The 22926-nt window shown below is 42.6% G+C and overlaps 1 protein-coding gene across 2 annotated transcripts in view; it reads right to left on the reverse strand.

Annotated features, from left to right (window-relative positions):
- SCML4 (Scm polycomb group protein like 4) overlaps positions 1 to 22926 on the reverse strand; it is a 116979-nt gene that overhangs the window by 23322 nt on the left and 70731 nt on the right. For both annotated transcript variants that reach the window (XM_088460447.1, XM_088460450.1), the window contains exon 2: positions 16924 to 17135. In XM_088460447.1, the coding sequence (XP_088316573.1) occupies positions 16924 to 17135 (212 nt within the window). The remainder of the gene's footprint in view (positions 1 to 16923; positions 17136 to 22926) is intronic.

Genomic DNA, 22926 nt, shown 5'->3' on the forward strand with positions numbered 1-22926 from the left:
ACTTCACATTATGTATTCTATAAGGAATTACAGCAAGATGAGATATAAATTAATGTAAGTTATTGACAAATAGTGGAATAACTTTCCCACAAACAATTCTGATGTGTCTATGTGTATCTAATCCATTAGAAATAAAGCTCCCCTGAGTACACTTTGGATTAGCAACTATAAAAAACAATAGTAATAAGTAGTACAAGACAAGTGCTGGTCAATTGGCAGATGAAACCATGCAATAAGCTTCAGGGCCCATAGTTTACTCTCTGTACTTGCAGCCAATTAATGTATGCAATGGGAAATATAACTTGGGGGTGAGAGGAGTCCACTGAAGTCAGAGGAGGAGTAAAATCTTACAGTGAAAAAAAATGCCAACTTTATTCTGTCCACTCCTTGTAATCCTCCTATGTCCACTCATCTAAAGAACTTAATTGTTGAAGCAGAATGTCAAGATCCATCCTAGATATGGAAAATAACTATAAAAGTAGTAAAATAGTAAAGAACACTGACAGGAGTTGACTCTCCAAGCAGCTGCTGAGGAGGAGATAGTCTCCTAGATATAATAGAAATATATAGCAAAAAGCAGCGCTAATAGAATAAATGTATGAATATACAATTTCATAAATTCAATCATAAAAAGAATCAGATACATAAAAATGGCAATAGGCACATATAGCTTTCATTGAATAGCATGCATGCATATAGTTAATGTTCATGGGATAGATTGAGAACCCTGTAGACACTTATTATATATTGGATGAGCACTGGGCAAAGTCCTTTAGGGAAATATTAGTCCAGCTACTGATACATATTACCGGCTATTAGAATAGTCCAGCGGTATCCTTAAGTTAGCGATGGTCTCAAAGCTGATTGTCCCAAACGCACATTGATAGTCCCAATTCGCCACTGTTACCAGTACAAAAGTCCAGAATCCGGACGCTGTCCCCTAAAGCATAAAGGTGCTTGTCCTTATAAAGTGCTTAGTGCCAGAAAATTAGAGTAATTCACCAACGTGTTTCACTGCTGAAATGCAGCTTTTTCAATCTATCCCATGAACATTAACTATATGCATGCAAACTATTCAATGAAAGCTATATGTGCCTATTGCCATTTTTATGTATTTGATTGTTTTTATGATTGAATTTATTAAATTGTATATTCAGACATTTATTCTATTAGCGCTGCTTTTTGCTATATATCCATTCTAGTTATACATGACATGGTCCAGTCTGGCAATTCACTGTGGATACAAGAATCCTCTCTGCAGACATTACAGGTATTAAGTGATCACGGAAGACTAAGGGGCATATTTATAAAAAATGGATTGGGGCATATCCTGCAAAACTGCCATTTTCAGAGGTTACCGAAAATACTAAGGAAAGGGTGTATGGGGGACTGCTTCAGATATCTGCTGCGATCCAACATTTTCCATTTTCCATTGCAAAAGCATTCCCCATAGGTTTCTATGGAGCTTCTAAAATGTCAAATATACAATGCATTCTAGCCCCAATAGCTAAGACAACTTCAGGTGGTGTTGACCTCTAACCCACAGGTTCTCAAACTCAGTCTTCAGGACCCCAAACAGTGCATGTTTTACAGGTCTCCTCACAGAATCACAAGTGAAATAATTATCTCCACCTGTGAATCTTTTAACATGTGTCGGTGAGTAATGATCACACTTGTGCACCTGCTATGTGACCTGGATAACATAAACTATTTGAGATCCTGAGGACCATGTTTGAGAAACACTGCTCTAACCTATTGGCTACACTTAGCAAAGTTTCCCGGGAAAGGAATCCACAGTAGCACGGTCAGGTCTCAAAGTAAAGTGATTGCAGTAGTGATCAATTTACTTCTAACACATCGCAGGGATGGGCTCATCTTAGAGCCCCACTTATCATGACAATAAGAAATTAAGAATCACTGGGATCTACCATATATCACATCCAGGGATGCATGGTAAATCCCAGTGATCCTTAATTTCTTATTGCCATGATAAGCGTCAATTAGAAATTATAATTATTGGGAGTAATTCCGGATAAGTAATAAGTATGCCCCTAACCTGGCTCATTATGCTTATCAGGACCTCTATAGGCTCCTTTTTATGCTTTTTGTCTTAATCTCTTGCATGTGGATGAAGGAAAATGTTTGTGGTTTCATTACTCCTACTTGTAGCTTGGTTCTACCAGAACCAAGATGATAAACATACCCACACACCTATACTTACGCTCTCTTACAACTAGATACTGGAAATGGCACATCACACCGTCTTATCTAGGGATGACCATCGGCGGCTTTGTCATCGATGGGCGATGGCTAGAAACCATTGATGGTTTAGCTCTGCACATACGCAGATGGCAATCTGCACCTGGCACTAACCATCAGGGTTTCTCCACTTATGTTCATCATCAGCTGAACCTCTTTGAGAAGGGGAAAGCTCTCACTATCACCATTAGACCATCAATGGTTGCTAATACCGGACAAAAGTTTTAGAACATTTCTCGAGAATTTATTAAAATGTACACAATTTAATGTCTCAATGTGCTCTGAAATTAAAGCATAGAACAAAAAAAAACATTTGGAGATAAAAAAAAAAAAATCATAGAATCATTTTATTGAGCAAAATTTTATCAAAATTTTTGACTCATTTAAGTGCCACCTTTTGCAGATATAACTGCCAAAGACACTTGTGCATTCTTTCTACAAAAGAAATCAAATATTATGTGGGAGGTTCTTACACACGCGGTTGCAGAAATTCCCACATGTGTTGCACATGTCGGCTGCTTTGCTTTGACCATTCTGTCCAGTTAATCCCAAACAGTCTGGAAACTGTCTTGGCCATTCCATGAGCTGAAGCATACAGCCTTGTTCTTTTCCTCAAAGGCAGTTCTGACATAGGGCCTGATTCAGACCTGCTCGCTAGTTGCGGCCACTCACTCCCAGCGTATAGAAATTCAGGTAAGTGACGGCAAGGCATCGGCTTGCACAGCAAAACATAAGCACGCCCACTATGTCTTGGCGAGCAATCACTTTGTGTTTACAGATGCCTGTCTTTAGCCGCCCACTAGCGTACGTCATCTTCAGGAAGTATATACAACCATCCCATCGGATCTGACCGCAGCGCTTGCGGTTGACTGTACCCTACCGCAAGCACTGCGAGCAGTTCTGTGAAGAAATCAACCAGGTGACGTGTACTATGACACTGCCTGTTAATTATGCATGCCTCTGAAACGGCGTTGAAACACTCTGGCATGCCTGCATCCGCAACTCCACTCCCCGTTACTACTGCCCTGCCCCTGTTACCACCCTCAAACGGCCTCTCCTGTTACTCATTCCACTGGGCTGTCTTGGCAGGGCGAGCGGGCACATTCCGATCGCTCATACTAGTTTGCACACGCGCACTGCGAACTACACGCATGTGCACATTTTCGAACATCGTCTGAAATGAGCGGCCGCTTGCTAGCAAGCGTGTCTGAATCAGGTCCATAGTCTGAAGGTATGTTTTCGGTTATCTTGCTGTAACATGAACCCTTTCCCAACTAGACATAGACCAAAGGGTACTGAATGGCACAATAACATGCTTTTGGTTCAGTGTGCAAGTCACCATCACGGACAAAGAAAAAGAGCCACAGACGATCACACTTCTCCATGTTTCACATTTGGCGTCACAGGGTTTATTTACTAAGGGTTGGCTTGTAAAATTTGCCACTTAAAGTGGAAGCTGCTCAAATTGATTTGGCAATACTCTTCAGGTGCATGAAAGGGAGAGGTCATATGAAACAAAAAAACAAAAAGGGCGGTGTCCCTCAGATGTCCCCTAGCACACTAAATTGTACCTGCAACAATACTTGAAATCTATCTGGTAATAGAAATTCAGAGATATTCATTGCATGCATTTGCAAATACATGGTAAGCCACCAGACCAACTACACGGCTTAAGAGGGTATTTTTTGCTTAATACAAAGAAGGAAAAAACAAATTATGCTTATTCTGGGGCACTCTTGAGATAAATACAGAAAAATATAATATGTAGATGAAATAATGAATAAATATAATAAAACTTAAGATTTAATAAAGAATCTTAAAAAAGGTTAGAGTATTCTACCAATTGGTAGAGTCTACAAAGTACATAAAAAACATGCAAAATTAGATACATATATAACAACTATAAATATCCAAATCATACATAGCACGGCTTCTCTGATACTGGTGGTCCCTACACTTCGTGATAACAGTACACACTCTGGGCCATGTAAGTGTCTATTGTAAGGCCTCATGGTAAAGGCACATACAGAAATACATCCAAATTGAGAGCCAGCTTACCTGGCAAAAGTTGCCACTTCCCAGTGTGCTTAAACCCAAAGGGCAGTGCTTATAATAGAAAACATGGAGTGTTTTGTTATAAAAAAAAAAATCACTGCACATTTAAACTTTGGGCTTAAACACGCCGGGATGTGGTGGCTTTTACTAATCCCTCTCTTAGTAAATAAACCATACACAGGGACTGATTCTGAATTAGGAATAAACTAATTTAGATCAAGTAATTGTGCACCTAGGCAATGCAAGGGGTGCAAATACATTTATTTGTTTGCATTAAGGGAAATACTGGCTGCTTTTGCATGTAGCTCACAAATACTGCACAGCTTTATTATTACACTGTAATTTAGCTTTCAGTTTGGACACCCCCCTCCCATATCTATATCTCTGCCCCACCTGCAGCTCAACATGGTTTTTCCAAGGTGCACAGTCACTTGCTCTTTTTCGCTTTGCTCAGAACTCAGACTGTGGCCCACACTGAGGAGCCATCCTTTGGCTTTTTTGACAGCGTACATAACCCCTATGTGATAAACCAGATATTTTACATTTTGATTCATCAGTCCATAAAACATTCTACCGGTCTTCAGTAGACCACTGGCAGAACTTCATGCTCCAGGAAAGTCTCTTTTTCCTTGCTGCAGAACCAGGGGCATTACTAGAGAGGAGGGGGCCCGTGTGCAGTCCTTGACATGGGCCCCCCTCCTCCCTGTCCGGCGGCCGGCAGGGCACTCAGCTGTGCGCGCCCAGCGCCAGAGTTATAGACACTGGGCACTAGAGTGTGCCTAGAGTCGACCACTTTCCCTGTACTGCGCATGCGCAAACGACTGGAAAATGGCCGTGGGTGGGCGGTGCTGGGCCCCCCTGGACCCAGGGGCCCGTGTTCCCAGCACACTCTACACCCATTATAGATACGCCCCTGTGTAGAACAGCTTTAAGTTACTTGTTCCCTGGAGCCTTTTTTTAGTAGTTTAAAATGTACAGTATTTTTCAGTTTTTGCTTAGCTAAACTATTGTTTAACCTTTAGCACAAAGGTTCCATAACACAGTCCTCACAGGTGGTTAAATCAAATTGACTGAGGTACTAATTAAGCCACCTGATATCTCTAAAGCCTGAACTGTTGGGGAGCCTTGAGGACCGCGTTTGGGAACCTCTGCTCTAGCGGTTTACTGATTATTTTTGTGTTTTAAACTTTTTAACCAGGAGTTAACACTTATGTGCCAGAAAAAAGGAGACACCTTCTTCCATTCTCAGTACCACACCCCCGCATTAAATGGAAGTACTATATGTAGGCAGATATATCTGCTATCTGTTGTCATATAATTTGCAGTGAAAATGGCAACACATCACAATTTAAGTGATTTTGAATGAGGTTTTTTAGTAGTTGCCAGAGAGATGGATCACTTCGTCTACGAATACAACATGAAATTTGGATTTTTCTGTGCAACAATTTTAAGGGTGTACTGCAACTACACAACAGAAGGGAAGACTTTCAGTGTGCAACAACGCTGTGGCCAACGAAAAACTCTGGACAATCATGGACACACACTGTTACTTCAGACCAGTGTGAGACATTGCCCCGGATAACAGCAAAATTTAAAGTATCATCAGTGCAATGTTCCATTCTTCTATGGGGTACAGGAGCCGAAGGCTTACTCTAGTTCCATTGTTGACCCCACAGCACAAAGCTCTGGACATTACCTTGGCTCGTGAACACTGCCACTGGATGCCAGATGACTAGAAACTTGTAGACTGGTCCCACAAGTTGATGTTCCAACTGTTTTGGGCAGATAGATGATTACGTGTTTGGAGATAACACCATAGACAACGGCCCTGATCCAGATCCGCTCGCTTCCGCAGGCAGCTCGCAAGGTCTGTGGGCGTTTTTTTTTTTGTCTCCAGGCCGCTCGCAAAGATGTGGGTGTCCACCCACAGCTTGTGTGAGCGGGCTGGAGACCATCGCGAATATCGCAACCATCAGGCTTGCAACAAGAAACTGGGGTAGGGTCTCGGCTGCCGCATGCCCGAGTGGACTCCCTGCAGGAAGTCCACTACTGACATCAGTAGTGATGTCAGTAGGTCCTCCCACAAATGCCAGGCGTTCCTAAGGGAACGCCTGTGTTTGTGCAGCCACCCCCCTACCCGCCTACAAAATGGGGCGAGCTGTTACTCACCATCGACAGCCACCCCATCTTGTAGCAAGCCCCATAGCGAATGAAGTTCAGTCGCTCGGCGGGGCTCACGCATGCACCAGACGCGGCGCATGTGCAGTGGCCAAACATCGAGCCGCTCGCGAGTGGCTCTGAATCAGGCCCATTGTACACTGTATACCAACAAGTGTCAGTCCAGGGCAGTGGTGGTTCTATGGTGTAGGATGTTTTCAGCTGGCAAGCATTTTGACCCTTGATACACCTACAGACATCAATGTCCGGTGGACGCTACATAACCATCCTTGCGGATAATTTGCATCCATTCATGTCATACATTCACTCAGATGTACAGGTCAGCAGCAGTGGCGTAACTAGGGCAGGGCTGCTGGGGCTCGTGCCATGGGCATCATGGGACTGGTACTGGCCTGTCCTAGTTAGCCTGTGTAGTGCAGACCGCAGTGAGTGCGGTTGCACTACACATTTACACACATTGCTGCCAGCGTGGTGGCGATGTGTGTGTTTCAGCAGCCAATGAGAGTCAGACAGACTGTCATTGGCTGCTGCTGCGCCCACTGCAGGAGCCGGGCTGGAGCTCAATCATGAGCTCTGCCTTCCGGCCACTGCAGTGGATGATGGGAGAGATGTCATGATGTCTCTCCCATAATGCAGAGTGTGCCAGCGTGGGAGGACTGCTGTGTGGACGGCGGCAGGAACAGAGGGTGGGGATTCAGGTAGGTGTTTTTTTTTTTTACTCTTGTTTGTCTGCACTACTGGGGGCTCTGCATCAAGGTGGGACATCTACTGGGGGGGCTACTACTGGGGGCACTGCATCGGGGGGTGACTACTACTGGGGGCACTGCATCGGGGGGGACCTCTACTGGGGACTACTACTGGGGGGGACTACTACTGGGGGTACTGCATCAGAGGGGTGACCACTACTGGGGGCACTGCATAGGGGGGGACTACTACTGGGGGAACTATATAAAGGGCACTGCATCGGGGGACCACTACTGGGGGCACTGCATGGGGGGACTGCTACTGGGGGCAGTAAATAAGGGGCACTGCATAAGGGTGACCACTACTGGGGCAATGCATAGGGGGGACTACTACTGGGGGCACAAGGGGCACACTGGACCACTGCTGGGGGCACTGAATAGGGAGGGCCACTACAGGGGGCACTGTATAAGGGGCATGGGATAGGGTGGATCACGACAGGGGGCACTGTATAAGGGGCACTGGATAGGGGGGATCACTACTGGGGGCACTGGATAAGAGGTACTACTGGGGGCATTGCATAGGGGGGGCCACTACATTGGGTACTGCATAAGGGGGATCACTACTGGGGACCTGCATAAGGGGGACCACTACTGGGCGCACTGTATAAGGGGCACTACTGAGGGCCTGCATAAGAGGGACCACTCCCGGGGGGCACTGTATAAGGGGAACTAATGGGGGGCTGCATAAGGGGACCACTACTGGGGGTACTGTATAAGGGGCACTACTGGGGGCCTGCATAAGAGGGACCACTACTGGGGACATTGCATACTGGGGGTACTGTATAAGGTGCACTACTGGGGGGCCTGCATAAGGGGGACCACTACTGGGGGCACTGCATAAAGGGGACTGTATAAGGGGCACTGCATAAGGGGGACTGTGTAATGGGATCTGCATTAAGGTGCATATGGAATGGAAAGGAATGTTCAGAGTGACGAGAAAGGGGTGTGTGTCATGTTGAAACGCCCCATTTTTAAGTGGCCATGCCCCTTGTGACCACGGCCATTTTTCGGTGTGTGCACATGGGGGTGTCCATATTTAGATTTGCCCTGGGCTCTAAATGCCCTAGTTACGCCACTGGTCAGCAGTCACCAGATTATGGCTGGTGGAGCATACCTTTGAGTTTGACATAACACATGTGGAAGGCAGGTCAACGTGCCATCAATGGAAGGGTTTCACCACTGGTGAATATTAGGGAATTGTAGACCATTATTCAGGCAGCATGATGTACACTATCTACACAGTACTTCAGTGAGCTTGTGGAGTCCATGCCTTGTCATTTTGCTGCTGAAATTCGATCAATAGGAGGACCTATGCATTATTAGACAGGTATCTCAGTTTTTGTGGCTCATCTCAAACTGCTGTCCATGTGTGGGTGGATCCAAGCTTTTATACACAAAAGCTTTATTACACAATGGACAGCAGTTTGAGATGCAACACATACTCAAAGTAGCAAAGTATATACCATATGTTTTATACCATATTTGTTATTTGTAATGATTGTTATTGACCACGTTAGTGAGAGTACAAAATATCATATTAGATTATCTGTGAGCATTCTTTCTTATATTTTAATTATATGATTATAATCAGTGTGGGCTCCTACCTGTCATTCATGGTTGGTCTGCTCTGCCACTCTGAAATATGTGACTTGTGTGCATGTACAGGATCTCCAACCTACACATGCGCACAAATTAACAAGCAGCCCGGGCTTCTAGGGACTGCATCGGCTGTAACCCCTAGTAGACAGATAGGGCTGCCACATACCATTGTACATAGCAATTTCTGAGTAAGGTCAGACCTGCTGTAATTGTGCGTGAGGGGCCGATGTTACTCGATGTTACCGATGTATACACAGGACTGGAAAGTATTATGGATGTGAGATAGCATTAGTGGGCGTCTCTATGTTGACTGTGCGACGGCTTTGTGATGCAGTCATTCGCATATTTTCGCAGCAAACCTGCGTACGTAAACACAGCCGCGATCACAATAGCGATCTGTAATGAATCCGGCCCTTTGTGCCTTACATAGTCTATAGGCTAAACTAATTTGTCATTTATATTGTTTATTTTATAAATAAAATATACAATCATTATTCTTTTAAAGGTAAACCATATACTCTAACACAAACATAGACTCACCCTTTTCATGCCATTTATTCTGGCAAAACAGGCTTTCTCGATCACTCTCTGCATATTTATATATATATATAAAATGTGTGTGTGTGTATATATATATATGTGTATATATCTGACTATCTATATATATATATATATACACACACACGCGCACACACACACACATATATATATATATATATATATATATATATATATATATACATCCATATTCATTGAAGTGTTTTTTATTTTGCACATTTTTAAAGGGATAGTCTTGGCACTATCTCAAAAATACTTCTTATAAACTTTTGTGAGAAAAACAAATGGACATCAGGCTGTAAAACTAAATGTTAAGGTGAGGGGAAGAACAATTACATTTGCCTTTGCTGAAAGTGGTAATCATTATTGTTCCCCACTTTCTCCTATTTCCCTGTGAAAGACATTCACCAATCAAGACACTGCTAATCTAAGGACAACCATTTGTTGTATAGCACTAAAATATTGTCCAACACTTTACTCTTACAATGAGAAGGTGAGCACAGCCACCTTCAATTTAATTTTCTATGAAGTAACAGTGTACACTATGATTCCCTTTTTAATCGGGCTGCCTGCTGCTGCATTCTTGGTTGTTCCTCTAAAAAAGAAGCACTGCACAGATCACTATGATCTGTGCAGGCGTTTTAGGATTAAAAGAACAAAAATAGTTAAAAACTGTAAAAAAAAATGTAAACAGTGTGCGTTCCCCCCTTAAATCCATTATCCATAACCATAATCCATAACCTTTCAGTCTGGCCTGGTCATGGAAAATCAGGGGAAGAACCTGCGTGGAGTTCACCCTATTTTCCATTAACCAGCACTGGGCTGAACACACAGCGTGGGGTCCCCCTGCCAAAGCATTACCCAACCCAAAACTGGTCAGCCCAGGGATGGAAATCTTTGGAAAGTGGGAACCACAAAAATAAAATAGGGTATGCCCTCCCGAAGATCTACCCGTCCTGGGCTGAAAGGGCTGGTGTAAAATCTAGATTTAATGTTTTTTTTACAGTGGAACTACAGGTCTCAGCAAGAGTGCCCTGGCATCTCTCCCTACAGAAAGTGAGTGCGGGAGTCGGGGGAGGTGGAGCTAAGCCTGCCTCGCTGTCTCTCCCTACAGATAGTGAGTGCAGGAGCTGGGGAAGGTGGAGCTAAGAGTAACTGTGAGACAGGCAGGGCTGCAGTGAAAGAGCCAAGCACACCGCTACTAATATACATAGCAAAGGGTGCCCGACAAACAGATTGAGGGCATCCTGCACTTTGTGCGACGTCACCAGCCGCACGACCTAGTTACGCTCCTATAGAGTAGGAGTCCATTGTAGACCACTGTTGTAAAACTACTTCATACATTACTATTTTCTTGTGCTGCATGCACCATAAACATTAATGCAACATGCAAAACGTATGTTCCTGATGAAAAGATATTTGATTTAAAAATTATTTACGTTTTTGAAGGTATAAGCTGGGTACATTTTTAAAAGAAAATATACATTTATAAAATATCCATGGTAAGTAATCCAGGTATACGCTGCATGACTGTGTCCTGCTTTATGTGGTCACTAGTATAATGAACCCGGCATATGACCGATCACCTCAGCCTGCCCCCCTGTAATGCTTACCTGTGCTGATGCAGGATTCACCTCTGCTGGTCTAACACTCTCCGTCACGGCAGTGAGAGCCGTTGGCGGCTAGGGAAGGGAGGGCGCATGCCTGTGGGGCACACCTGTGCTCAAAAGGCGAATGTCCATCTCAGGGGGTTCGGTATGAATTACCGCCGGCCGCCCGACAGAGAAGGAAATCCTGATCATCCTAAAGGTAAGTATAAACTAACCTAATTCTACCCCCTAACCATAACCCTCCTTTATGGTGCCTAACCCTAACCTCCCCTCCTGTGCCTAACCCTAATCCCCCCTCTAAGTGCCTAAACCTAACCCCCCCTTCCCCGCTGCCTAAACCCAAGTCCCCCGGGGGGGTGCCTAACCCTAACCTCCCCCAGGGGGTGTCTAACCCTAACCCCCCCTTCCCCTAGCCTAACCCTTCCTCCCAGGGGGGTGCCTAACCCTAAGTCCACCCTGGGAGCCCTAAACCTAACCCTCCCCCCGCGCGGCTGTCCACGCCCGGCATCCCTACGATCGGGATGCCGGGCGTGGTCTCCCGGCATCAGTAAAATGAGAGGCGTCTAGATTTAGACGCCTGTCATTTAATCCTCAATGGGATTAAGCAGTCGGGAAGCCGGCAGTCGGTATTGCGTCCGCCGGCTTCCCGAACATATACCGTCTCAGGATGTACCATTCTCTATTATTATATAGATTCCAGGGACCTTTTTTCAGAAAAAATTATGAACCTTTTTATCAAATATTCAAATATAAAATATTCAATATACAAATATCTTTATTTAAATTAAACACACATGATGGTATGCACACAGATATATACTGTAGAAATTTAATATTGCTGGTAAGGCAAATAACCCAACAGAAGAAGTGTACTTGGAGGAACAAAACTGTTGTAAAAAAAAATGTTGTATTTTCAAAACTTGTAAGTAATCAGTAAACTGCAGTGCCGCTGATGAATATAACCTCATAAGAAAAGTTTATTTCAAATCAATTCCATGATGCTGAATCCATACAACAGACTATCAAAATACATTGTAATGACGACTATGGTTTCTATAAATATAAGTTATAATGCCACATTTATTAAAACAAGCATGATATTACTCAGTCATTATAACACTAGACCACTTATATGGAATAGCAAAGCGGGACAATGGTGAGCACAGTGGGTGTGGCCACTACTAGGCCAGTAGTCACACCCCCCCATTATGAGGTTCCCGTTGCCCCCAAAGCCCCTGCTCTTCTCAGCTAGACGGCACAGGCTCTGATGAAGCTTACACTCTGCTCTTCTGAGAGCAGAGAGAAGGACTTGAGAGACTAGAGTGGCATCGGTTAGCTCTATCCAAATTTTGTTATGGGGCCCATTGATGCATTGTTCTACTGTTCTGTTATCATATGCAATGAGTTTTAAAACTTGTTGCGTATGATAAAACTCATTGATAAATGGGCCCCTGAATAACAAGAATAATAATTATAATTATAAAATAGTGGACCACTAACACTATTTTAAAACATAATTCATAATTAGGAAATAGTTGTCTTATGTTTGGTTAATAACATTCATGGTTCTACAAATCAACAATTGATCGGCAATTTGCCAGATGAGGCCGGCATAATTACATTTTACAACATTGTTTATTACGTCTATAATTTATTATATGTAATCATCTTTATACACGGTTCTTAGTCCACCATGCAGTGTCTCTTTGGCTTATGTGAAGAGTATGTGAAACACTGAGAGAGATCCCAAATATTAGATGACAGAGAAAGCCTAAATAAAATATTAAGAGAAAGCAGACCTTAGAGAGCAAATGTTGATTTTACAGATTACATTTTATCACCATGGCGATGGAGTCATTGAGAGCGTCATGGATGCATACTCCTTATGAGTTCTAATAAGCTGTTTGAATAATCTATGACATTTAGAAAAGGCTAATAACAGCCAGAATAGGCAGAGTGGGTGCTGTAAAAGGAGAAACAATTTACAAAATTAATCAAGTGAGCATGCTGAAAATCCCAGAGCTGCAGGCTTCAGGAACAGATGGCTAAAATATAAAAGTAAGAAAAATGTATACCTAAAAATGTAAAAGTAAGGTGGCTTCTGTGAATGATATGCAAATGACACTCGCTCTACTCAAATGCCAATGTTTGGTCACAGTTTTTCTATGTACAGATCCAGCTGTACTGTGGTCAGATCAAGTGGATGGATCACATAGAGGGAGATGTAGCAAGTCTTCTAAAGAGGCACAGGTGGAGGTGTTTCCAAGAGCAACCAACAGTTTCTAGCTATCATTTACTTAGTACTGGCTATAAAATAATAGCTAGATTCTGTTTGCTTGCTCTTTGGTTGCCCTATGGGGCATTGTACAAAAATCCGCTAGACCGGAGGTACTGTAAGCAGAGCCGTAACTAGACTTTTTGGTGGCCTGTGCCAGAGAGAGCATTGGCACCCCCCAAACCCATTTTTTAAATAGGAACATAAGATGCACCTGACAAAGCGCAATGGCTTCATGGGTAAGGGCCAGGGAAGAGATAGGGGTACTCCTGTGGCAGCCAGGAGATGCTGAGGATAAAAGAAGAGGAAGCTACAAGTGAGAATGGTAATAAACAGGAAAATTGACCGGCCCAAACAGCGCCCCCTGCCCTGCAGTGCCCTGACTGCAAGTGCCGCATATAGCAGTCACAAGTAAGTCGCATCTAATTGAACTGACCCCTGTATAAGTATTTTGCATATATTATAAACACTTTTGTTTCAAAATGCAGAAAAACAAATACAATATCCATTCTGTTGTAGCTGGGTGTAAAAGTCATATAGAAAATGAATGTAAAATACTCTATAGCCTCCCACCCTTCAGTGAGTAACATAATTCAGCATTATAATCTGCTACTGTGAGCTCTATCCAAAGAGCAAATGGATGAATTTCATGTTCGCACACATCGGCCTTGCTTCTGTTCTAAAGTTTTGTGTAAATCTTTAATTATGAATATTTTTCCTATCCACCACCTGTTGCAAAGTAAATGATTTGTGACTGCAGTTCCTTCTAGATGGAGCATTCTAGGATTATCTTGTTACAAAGTACACTTGCCAGGTATAGCATTTTGTGCAGTGCAACCCTCTGAGCAGTGACATAGCAATAAGGGTAGAGTAGTAACAGACTCTACTTCACCTTGAGGGCACTGCAGTAACTTCTATATGCTACACAAGCTCAGGACTCCCCAGAAAAGTTTGTCAGCCGAGTGGCATCAAGAAGTAGCTGGGTGGGGCCTTTGCAATAATGAAATGTTAAAATTCTGACCTTGTATTTATTTACACTCGAGATTAACATTTTATAAATATATACTTCTCTTCTTATTAGAGGCCCAGTTGTCTGAAGCTTTTTCATAATCAAAGTCTGTAGGATCTGGTCCCTCTAGTGAAATTAGCATCAGATGATTTAGTGTGCTTTGTTTCATGCGATTCCTAACAGGTTTTAAATTGTTGTAGGGTAGAAAATCCTCCTAGAGCAGCCCAGATACTGCCCACCTGCTTTTTTGACTCAAACTATATTGTTAAGAGCTGACTAGATACTGAACACAGATAGCCAGCCCCACCTGCTGGCTGAACACAGATGACAGCGCTGCCCAGATGGGGTCCCACTTGCTGGTTGAACTGATAGTCAGTCCAGATACTGCCCCACTTGCTGGCTACAAAAAAGTCCCAGTAACAAAGACACGGCTGCTGAAACGCAGAGAGTAGACGTAGGCAGTCTACTCTCTTTACTGTTCCTGCTGACAACCATACGCCCTTCTTTCTATATAGGGGAGGGATTAGCTCTGCCCTCCAGTGTGACGCTGCCCAGCGCTGTGACGTAGCCAGTGATGCAGCCTTAAGTCACATTGCGCTGACATTTCTATATGAAACGTCATTGCAGCATGACTTTCAGCTGTGTAACTGTGCCGGACGGCAGGGAAATTTTGCCGGACGGATCACACGAGAAATAAATCATGGAGAGAACTCTGAGTAACCAAGGGTCAGATTTCATAGGGCCCTATAACGCCAGGCAGCATGGTGGAAATATCCACTGATGATGAAGGTATATTGCGGATGTTGCTGTAGTGCTTTAATCTTTGATTGTTACCATCTAGTCCAAATGTTTTAAAGAGTAAAAACAAACTATTGGTACTATTTTATTTTTTTTCATATCTGCTGACTGATATCCAGTGATTCACTATTCACTTATTGTGCAGGTATATACCTACAGCAGTCCATTACTTATAGTAGGTACAACATATTTAGTATCCTGTACAGATATAAAGCCAAATGTAATAGGTAGCAGGTTTTTGAAAGTGCAGAGATTTCGGTGAGTTAGCAGTCAGATTTAAAGCAGGATGGTTTTGCCTTAGTAGCAATTACTATTTTAAATCTAACAGTTAACATCTCAATCTAGGCACTTTCAAAAACTTGCTACTTATTATATTTGGCCCATTAACTATCCTATTCCCATCTATAGATGGAGTAAGTGATACAGTCACAAACAGCGGCAAGCTATGTTTACCGCTGTTTGATAAATACTGAACGGAGGTCATAACCCCTTTAATGAGTGCTAAAGGGGTTATGACTCATTTAGAAATGGAGCCCTTAGGGTGTCCATTGTAGATCACAGCCTTATAGGTTTCTATTCCACAAATATAAATGGGCTCATTAGAACTGTGCTCCTGCTTTAGTTTGTCAGCACATGATTTAATATCACATTAACTTGCTCCGCACATGCTGACTAATGCATTTTTTGTCTATTGTTTGAAGTGTTGGAGGAACAAAATAACTGTGCAATGAGCTCAAATCTATAATTCATTGGGGGTAAGCTTCATTTTTCAAATATGATTAGACCGCCTGAACAGGTAAATGGCTATAAAGGCTTTCTACATATGTACATTTCATAAGTAAATACAAATATATGTTTATCTTGTTCATTTCACACAGCTACATTATAAAATATAAATAACGATAATGCAGGGATATCATACTAAATGTAAAACTGACAGCACAAAGTAGTTTTGATATTTTCATTAATTGCATGAAATCTTTTGGTTAATTGTATTTATTGTTAATGCAGATCTTCCCTGCAGCAGCATGTAACCGTGATCTAATGATAGATTGGGACCGATTCACAGAAGTGTAATCACGTCTTCACTGCCCAACATTGGTTTTCTTCGCATCCTCAATGCAGAATTTCAATTCCACATTGGTAAACAGTGCACATTAAACCCTGTGCTTCAGCGATTTTATGCCCAGTAACCAAATGTAAAATTTTAACACTGTTGTCATATTGAAAAATATGTAAAAATATACTTCCCGTGCAGCTACAGGGCAGCCTAACAATAAGCATATACTATACACAGCCTGTCCTCTGCCAGTTCTCTAATAAGAACTCAAAACCTAACATATACTGTAGCTCTGGATGGAGTGACCCAAGGGGGAAATATAATGAAATGCAATTTGCCAAGCTCTGTAATTTTCTCAGCAAGATATTTTTTCAAGACGATACTCAAAATTGTGTATGGGAAAATATATTTTCCAGCCCAAAATGCCAAGTTTTGCCTTTAATAAAATCAAAGCTTTACATCCTGCTGCATATGTTAAGTTACACTCCAATTCCATTTCCCTGTAAGTAATAGTAAAAGACACAGGGGGCTATAACTGTGATGCGCTGCTCTGCTCTCTGCATAAAGCGGGCCTTATTACATGCCCTCAGAGGGGCAATGGCAAGACTATTTGGCGTTTTAAAAGCCTAACGCAAAGACAAAAGTGCAGCTGGACCCGTGCATTTTTGAGCGGCATTCTCCTTTCACACATTCATTTAGACTTACAGAGATCATTGTCCCCCTCTTTGTTAAACTACAAATGCACATGAAAATGTGTAGAGAGATGTTTAGAACAGTACCTTGAAACCAGGCTTCCTGCCTCTCTTCTTTGGAATTTTTACAGTTGGGATGGACCCAGCTGACCCCGAATAGAGGTTGTGGACAGTCATTTTCAGAGGACTGGAATGAAGTGGGGGCCTCCCTCGTTTCCTGCCAGGTATTCTTGGAGATTGCATCTCCCCACTGTGATCTCTTACTACAAGTAAAGAATGATTCATGCACCAGAAAAGACCTGAAAAGGAAGAAAACAAGCATTTTGTTCATCAATTACAATTTGGTTGAGAAAGATCAGGTCCATAGTTTGGATGATGCCAGGTTCAGTATGCATGAGGCCGACGCTTAGAGAGCAGGATATCAGCATAACACTATCATTCACCATAAATATAGCATCCTGTCAATGGTCCAATTTCCTAACCATGAGGACCCGGTTTGAGAAACACTGATCTATATAAATCCTGCCCTAGTATAGTCTACATTGCACAATAAATATGTTGTTTGTATGAATGGGCTTTACATCGCCACATGGTGGTCATAGTTCATATTACAGCTTTCTTGTGGGACAATATTATTTGGTTTGTGAGGGTTTCCTCTAATGGTTTTATATGAAGTAGAATTGCATTATGATTGATAAGTCCAGTGGGCACATGTACATGTTGGTGAAGTATAGTGGGAATCGGTAGTTCAGCAATTAAGTATTCAGACCAACACAGAGGGGGAGGTGTCAAAGTTTGGAGAGAGATAAAATACCAACCAATCAGCTCCTAACTGTCATTTTCAAACGCATCCTGTAAAATGACAGCAGCTGATTGGTTGGCACTCTCTCCTAGCTTTGATAAATCTGTCCCAGAATGAGAATTCTTATATACACTCGTTTTTACCAAATAAAATAACTTAAGAGTAGGGTATTGTATCTGGCAATTTATGCGAAAATGGTATGTGCTACATAGAAATCATTAATATATACAATGGGGGATCCCTATATCCTATTTATTCGGCCAAACAAATAGGATTTTTTGGCCGAAAAACACAATGGATCCATCATAAGTTCAAAGACGTATGTATTTTCGCCATCGCAGCGGCAAAAAAACAGAACTTTTGTGGGATTATTTTTCGATGCACATCAGCAAAAAATCCCTGATAAGTGTTAGCGTCGGGCTGGCTTTCGGGGCTAATTGGATACCGCCCTGTGTTGCATGGTGTGGATACAGTGTAATTCCACTTCCAGCAGTAAAGTTTTCTCAACAATTGTCTTAAACTGATGGGAGTGTCTGAAGTATAAAAAGCTACTTAAAGAAACAAAACAAATATGCACTGACATTCATTCATACACTGAATGTGGTTGCAGTTAATTTTTATTGCTGCTGATTCTATATGGAAACATTGGGTTGAATTCAAATATTCATATAGGGCCTGATTCTGAGATGGGAGAAAAGCAAAATAGAGCAAGTAACTGCCCTGGGACAAACCATGATGTAATGCAAGGGGTGCAAATAGAAAAAAAATATTTGCATGTGGGGTAAATACTGGCTGCTTTCGCATGTAGCCAAAAAATGATGCTCAGCTTTATTTTTATACTGCAATTTAGATTTCAGTTTGGATACCTCCTCCCAAAACAGAGCCGTAACTAGACTTTTTGGTGCCCTGTGCCAGAGAGAGCATTGGTGCCCCCCCATATTTTTTATATAGGGACATAAGATAGTGCACCTGAAATAGGGCCATGGCCTCATGGGTTAGGGCCAGGGAAGAGATATGGGAGGAGATGCTAGGGATAAAAGAAGAGGAAGCTACAAGTGAGAATGATAATAAACAGGAAAATTGATAGGCCCAAACAGCGCCCCCTGCCCTGCAGTGCCATGGCACTGGTCGCACCACCCTAGTTAAAGCCCTGTCCCAAATCTAAATCTCTCTACACAATTGTCCCACCTGCTGTGCAGCATGGTTTTACCCATGTGCAAAGCAGCACAAAAGGGGACTCTATACCTCACAGGTGATTACATGTACATTTATTTTGTTAAACATTATTCACTATGTACGTTTTACAGCAATTGGCTTTGCTTTTGGGGCCTGATTCAGACCCGTTCGCTATGATGCGTTCACACGCAGCCGTCAGCATCCAAAGTATGCAAATCCCGTGATAGCTAGCAAGACATTAGCACGCCCACTATGTCTTGCCATGCGATTGCGGTATGTATTTAGACGCCCACCAGCCTGACACAAGACGCCTACTATTGTTTAGTAACACACATAATCTCCAGGAAGAGTATGAAACAATCGGTAACCCTAGACAACTGGACATTCCTAAAGGCAATGATAGAGATGCGTCTCCTCCCCCGCACATCTAGGGCAAGTGTGAGAGTCAGATAGACCCATTCTGTATCACCTGCGAGGGGACAGATAGGTCCTATGATATACATTTAGGAAAAGCTTGTTATATGTACTGGCGGTCAGTAATAAGCGTGATCTCAACAACCCGCGTATTAAATCATTAACAGAGAGAGTTGGGAATTGTGTCAGCCATTGGCGCATTCCCTGGCTGACCAAAGAGTGATCTAAGTCCTCACTAAGAAATTTGTAATAGATAGATAAGGCCTTACGCTTATATATTAATCTAGACACTGGTCTAATGGGTTGTGCCAGTCAGCTGCTGAAAATGCCTTCCCCACAGAGGCTATATAATGCTGTGTCTGGAAATAAGATAAAGGATAAACCCGCAGGGTCTCAAATTTCCCTGCTGCCTCGATAAACGTCAGGTTCCGCCTCGCATCAAAGTTGGTGACTTATATTAAAAGGATATCGTAAAAGGATAAGCTGCCTCTCCCTCTTGAAAGTCTGTTGCGCAAAAAACGAGAGATGAACCGATTTATGAGCATTGAGGCAAGCTTATGGCGCAATATTTGCCAAAGGCATCTAGTTGTTATTAATAAAGGGTTGTCACGGACTTCTGTTGGATCTTCCTGGTCATGAATATATAAAAAGTATTTAAGGTCATAATAGGAAGAAATTGTGATTCAAGGTTGGCATAAACCTCCTGATCATGTAGCCAATCAACCAAAAACCTCATCAAGGAAGAATGATTGTAGCAAGAATATAAGGCAAATGTATTCCTCTATTAGATTTAGGTTGATATAGTTTCTGAAGACTAATACGGGCCCTACCACTCTGCCATAGAAGAGACCGTAAAAGCTTGTTAATTAATTGAATATCCTTTGTCTTAAGGAAAATGGGTAATGCCTGTAGCATATATAGGAGACGGGGAAAGGTCATAATTTTAATAAAAGCGGCCCTGCCTAGATATGAGAGGGTCAAGTGTTTCCAACTCCTGAGCTCCTTAGTAATGATGCGAATCATCCACATTCTTATCATACAATAGAGCAGGATTCTTAGGCAAAAGAATGCCCAGGTATTCTAAATGTGAGGAGGTCCAGGAGAACGAAAAAGACAAGCCATAGGAAGGAGTAGAAATAGTGGGATGAAGAAGCATTGTTCACAATTTATCTTCGTTAATTTTCAAACCAGAGATGTCACCAAACTTCTCAAACTTCTGCATGATCAGAGATAACGTGCATTAGGAGTTTGTGATGTACAAAGCGATGTCATCTTCATAGACCGTAAGTTTATCACTATGCGAACCAACCCGAATTCTCCAGATATCAGACCATTGCTGCAAAATACGAAGGAGAGGATCTATAGCAAGATTGAAGAGGAGCAGGGAAAGAGGGCATCCCCACGCAGCCCATTAATTAGCAATGATGTGGAAGGGGAGTGATAAAAAATTAAGCAGTTTGATAAAATCTGGGGCAAATTCAAGACTTCAAACTAATGAGGACAGAGAATCGTGTCAAACACCTTATGCGTATCGAGGCTGAGAAGCATATTCTGAGCATGAGAATCTCTGCTGGAGGCAATTATAGCAGCCAAGGAGGTACGAATACCATTAACCAAATGTCTACCGGACACAAAAGGTGTACAGTTAAAAGGGAGGGTAAGATTTGTTGCAGACGCGTAGCAAGTCCACATTCAGCAGCGTGATGGGGCAATAGGAACCAAGCAGATGATCTTTCTCCGGTTTGGGCAGAAGAATCATATGGGAAGTATTAAAAGAAGAGAGAGAAGAGGGATTCCGGTGAATGTGTCGAATTAGATCTAGGAGAAGTGGAGAGAGATCTTCTTGAAGGATTTTATAATACTCACTGGAGTAACCGCACAGACTGGGAGCTTTATGAGCAGACAGGGCCCTAATAGTATCTTGAATGTTTTTAAAAGGTGACAATTGATTTTTGCTCTTTAATGATAGCAAGCAAGTGTTTTTCAGCAAACTTAAAGTCCAGCATTTTGGGATACAGAAAAATGGTCTGTATAGTAATGTTTCAGTGTTTTTATACAAGTTTGTAAAAAGTTGAAATAAACACTTTTACATCTCATCCCATTAATACAACACCTCCATGTATCTGTGCCACATAATTTACACCTCCACATACCTGTCCCACATCATTTACACCTCCACGTACCTGTCCTACATCATATACACCTCCACGTACCTGTCGCACATCATTTACACCTCTACGTACCTGTCCTACATCATTTACACCTCCACGTACCTGTCGCACATCATTTACACCTCCACGTACCTGTCCTACATCATTTACGCCTCCACATACCTGTCGCACATCATTTACACCTCCACGTATCTGTCCCACATTATTTACACCTCCACGTACCTGTCCCACACCATTTACACCTCAACGTACCTATCCTACATCATTTACACCTCCACATACCTGTCCCACACCATTTACACCTCCACGTACCTGTCCTACATCATTTACACCTCCACGTACCTGTCCTACATCATTTACACCTCCACGTATCAGCCCCACACCATTTACACCTCCACGTACCTGTCCTACATCATTTACGCCTCCACGTACCTGTCGCACATAATTTACACCTCCACGTACCTGTCCCACATTATTTACACCTCCACGTACCTGTCCAACACCATTTACACCTCAACGTACCTGTCCTACATCATTTACACCTCCACATACCTGTCCCACACCATTTACACCTCCACGTACCTGTCCTACATCATTTACACCTCCACATACCTGTCCCACACCATTTACATCTCCATGTATCTGTCCTACATCATTTACACCTCCACGCACCTGCCCCACATCATTTACACCTCCACGTACCTGTCCTACATCATTTACGCCTCCACGTACCTGTCGCACATCATTTACACCTCCACGTATCTGTCCCACATTATTTACACCTCCACATACCTGTCCAACACCATTTACATCTCCACGTACCTGTCCTACATCATTTACACCTCCACGTACCTGCCCCACACCATTTACACCTCCACGTACCTGTCCTACATAATTTACACCTCCACATAACTGTCCCACACCATTTAACCCATTACTTAGCTTTTTAGAGAGTCACCTGAAAACCAACATGTTTATTGGCCAAATAATGTTATTAAAGCAACTCTAAGGGGTATATTTACTAAAGTGAGAGTTTTTAGAAGTGGATTCTAGCTATTATCTTCTAGAAGGTGCTAGATAAATGTTAGTAGAATCTGATTGGTTGCTATGGACAACATCTCCACTTCTAAAAACTCTCACTTTAGTAAATATACCCCCAAGAGGCTAATTACCAACGAGGGCAGAATCAATGGGTTAGCGCATGTTAAACCCTATTTACTGCGCAGGAAAAATGCTTTTTGGTTGAATAGTATTTCCCCATGCTGCACGATCAATGAGTGGCTGGGCATATCCTGCAGCTAATTGAATTCCCCCCAAGGGCGGGCATGATTATTCATTGGGAGGGGTGTACCAGACGTTCTGCAATGTGTGATGACATTTTTACCTTAAAATATTTTCCTACCTTTTCACCTGCTCAGGGGGTGCACACAAAATAAAAACGTGAATTTCCACTGGATAATCAATGCGCATTTGGAACTGGATTGCATCTGCAATTCGCAGTGCGAGTTTGCCTTGAGAATGGCTTCC

The sequence above is a fragment of the Taudactylus pleione genome, unplaced genomic scaffold, assembly GCF_031769625.1.
Source record: "Taudactylus pleione unplaced genomic scaffold, aTauple2 ptg000046l, whole genome shotgun sequence".
Lineage (NCBI taxonomy): Eukaryota > Metazoa > Chordata > Amphibia > Anura > Myobatrachidae > Taudactylus > Taudactylus pleione.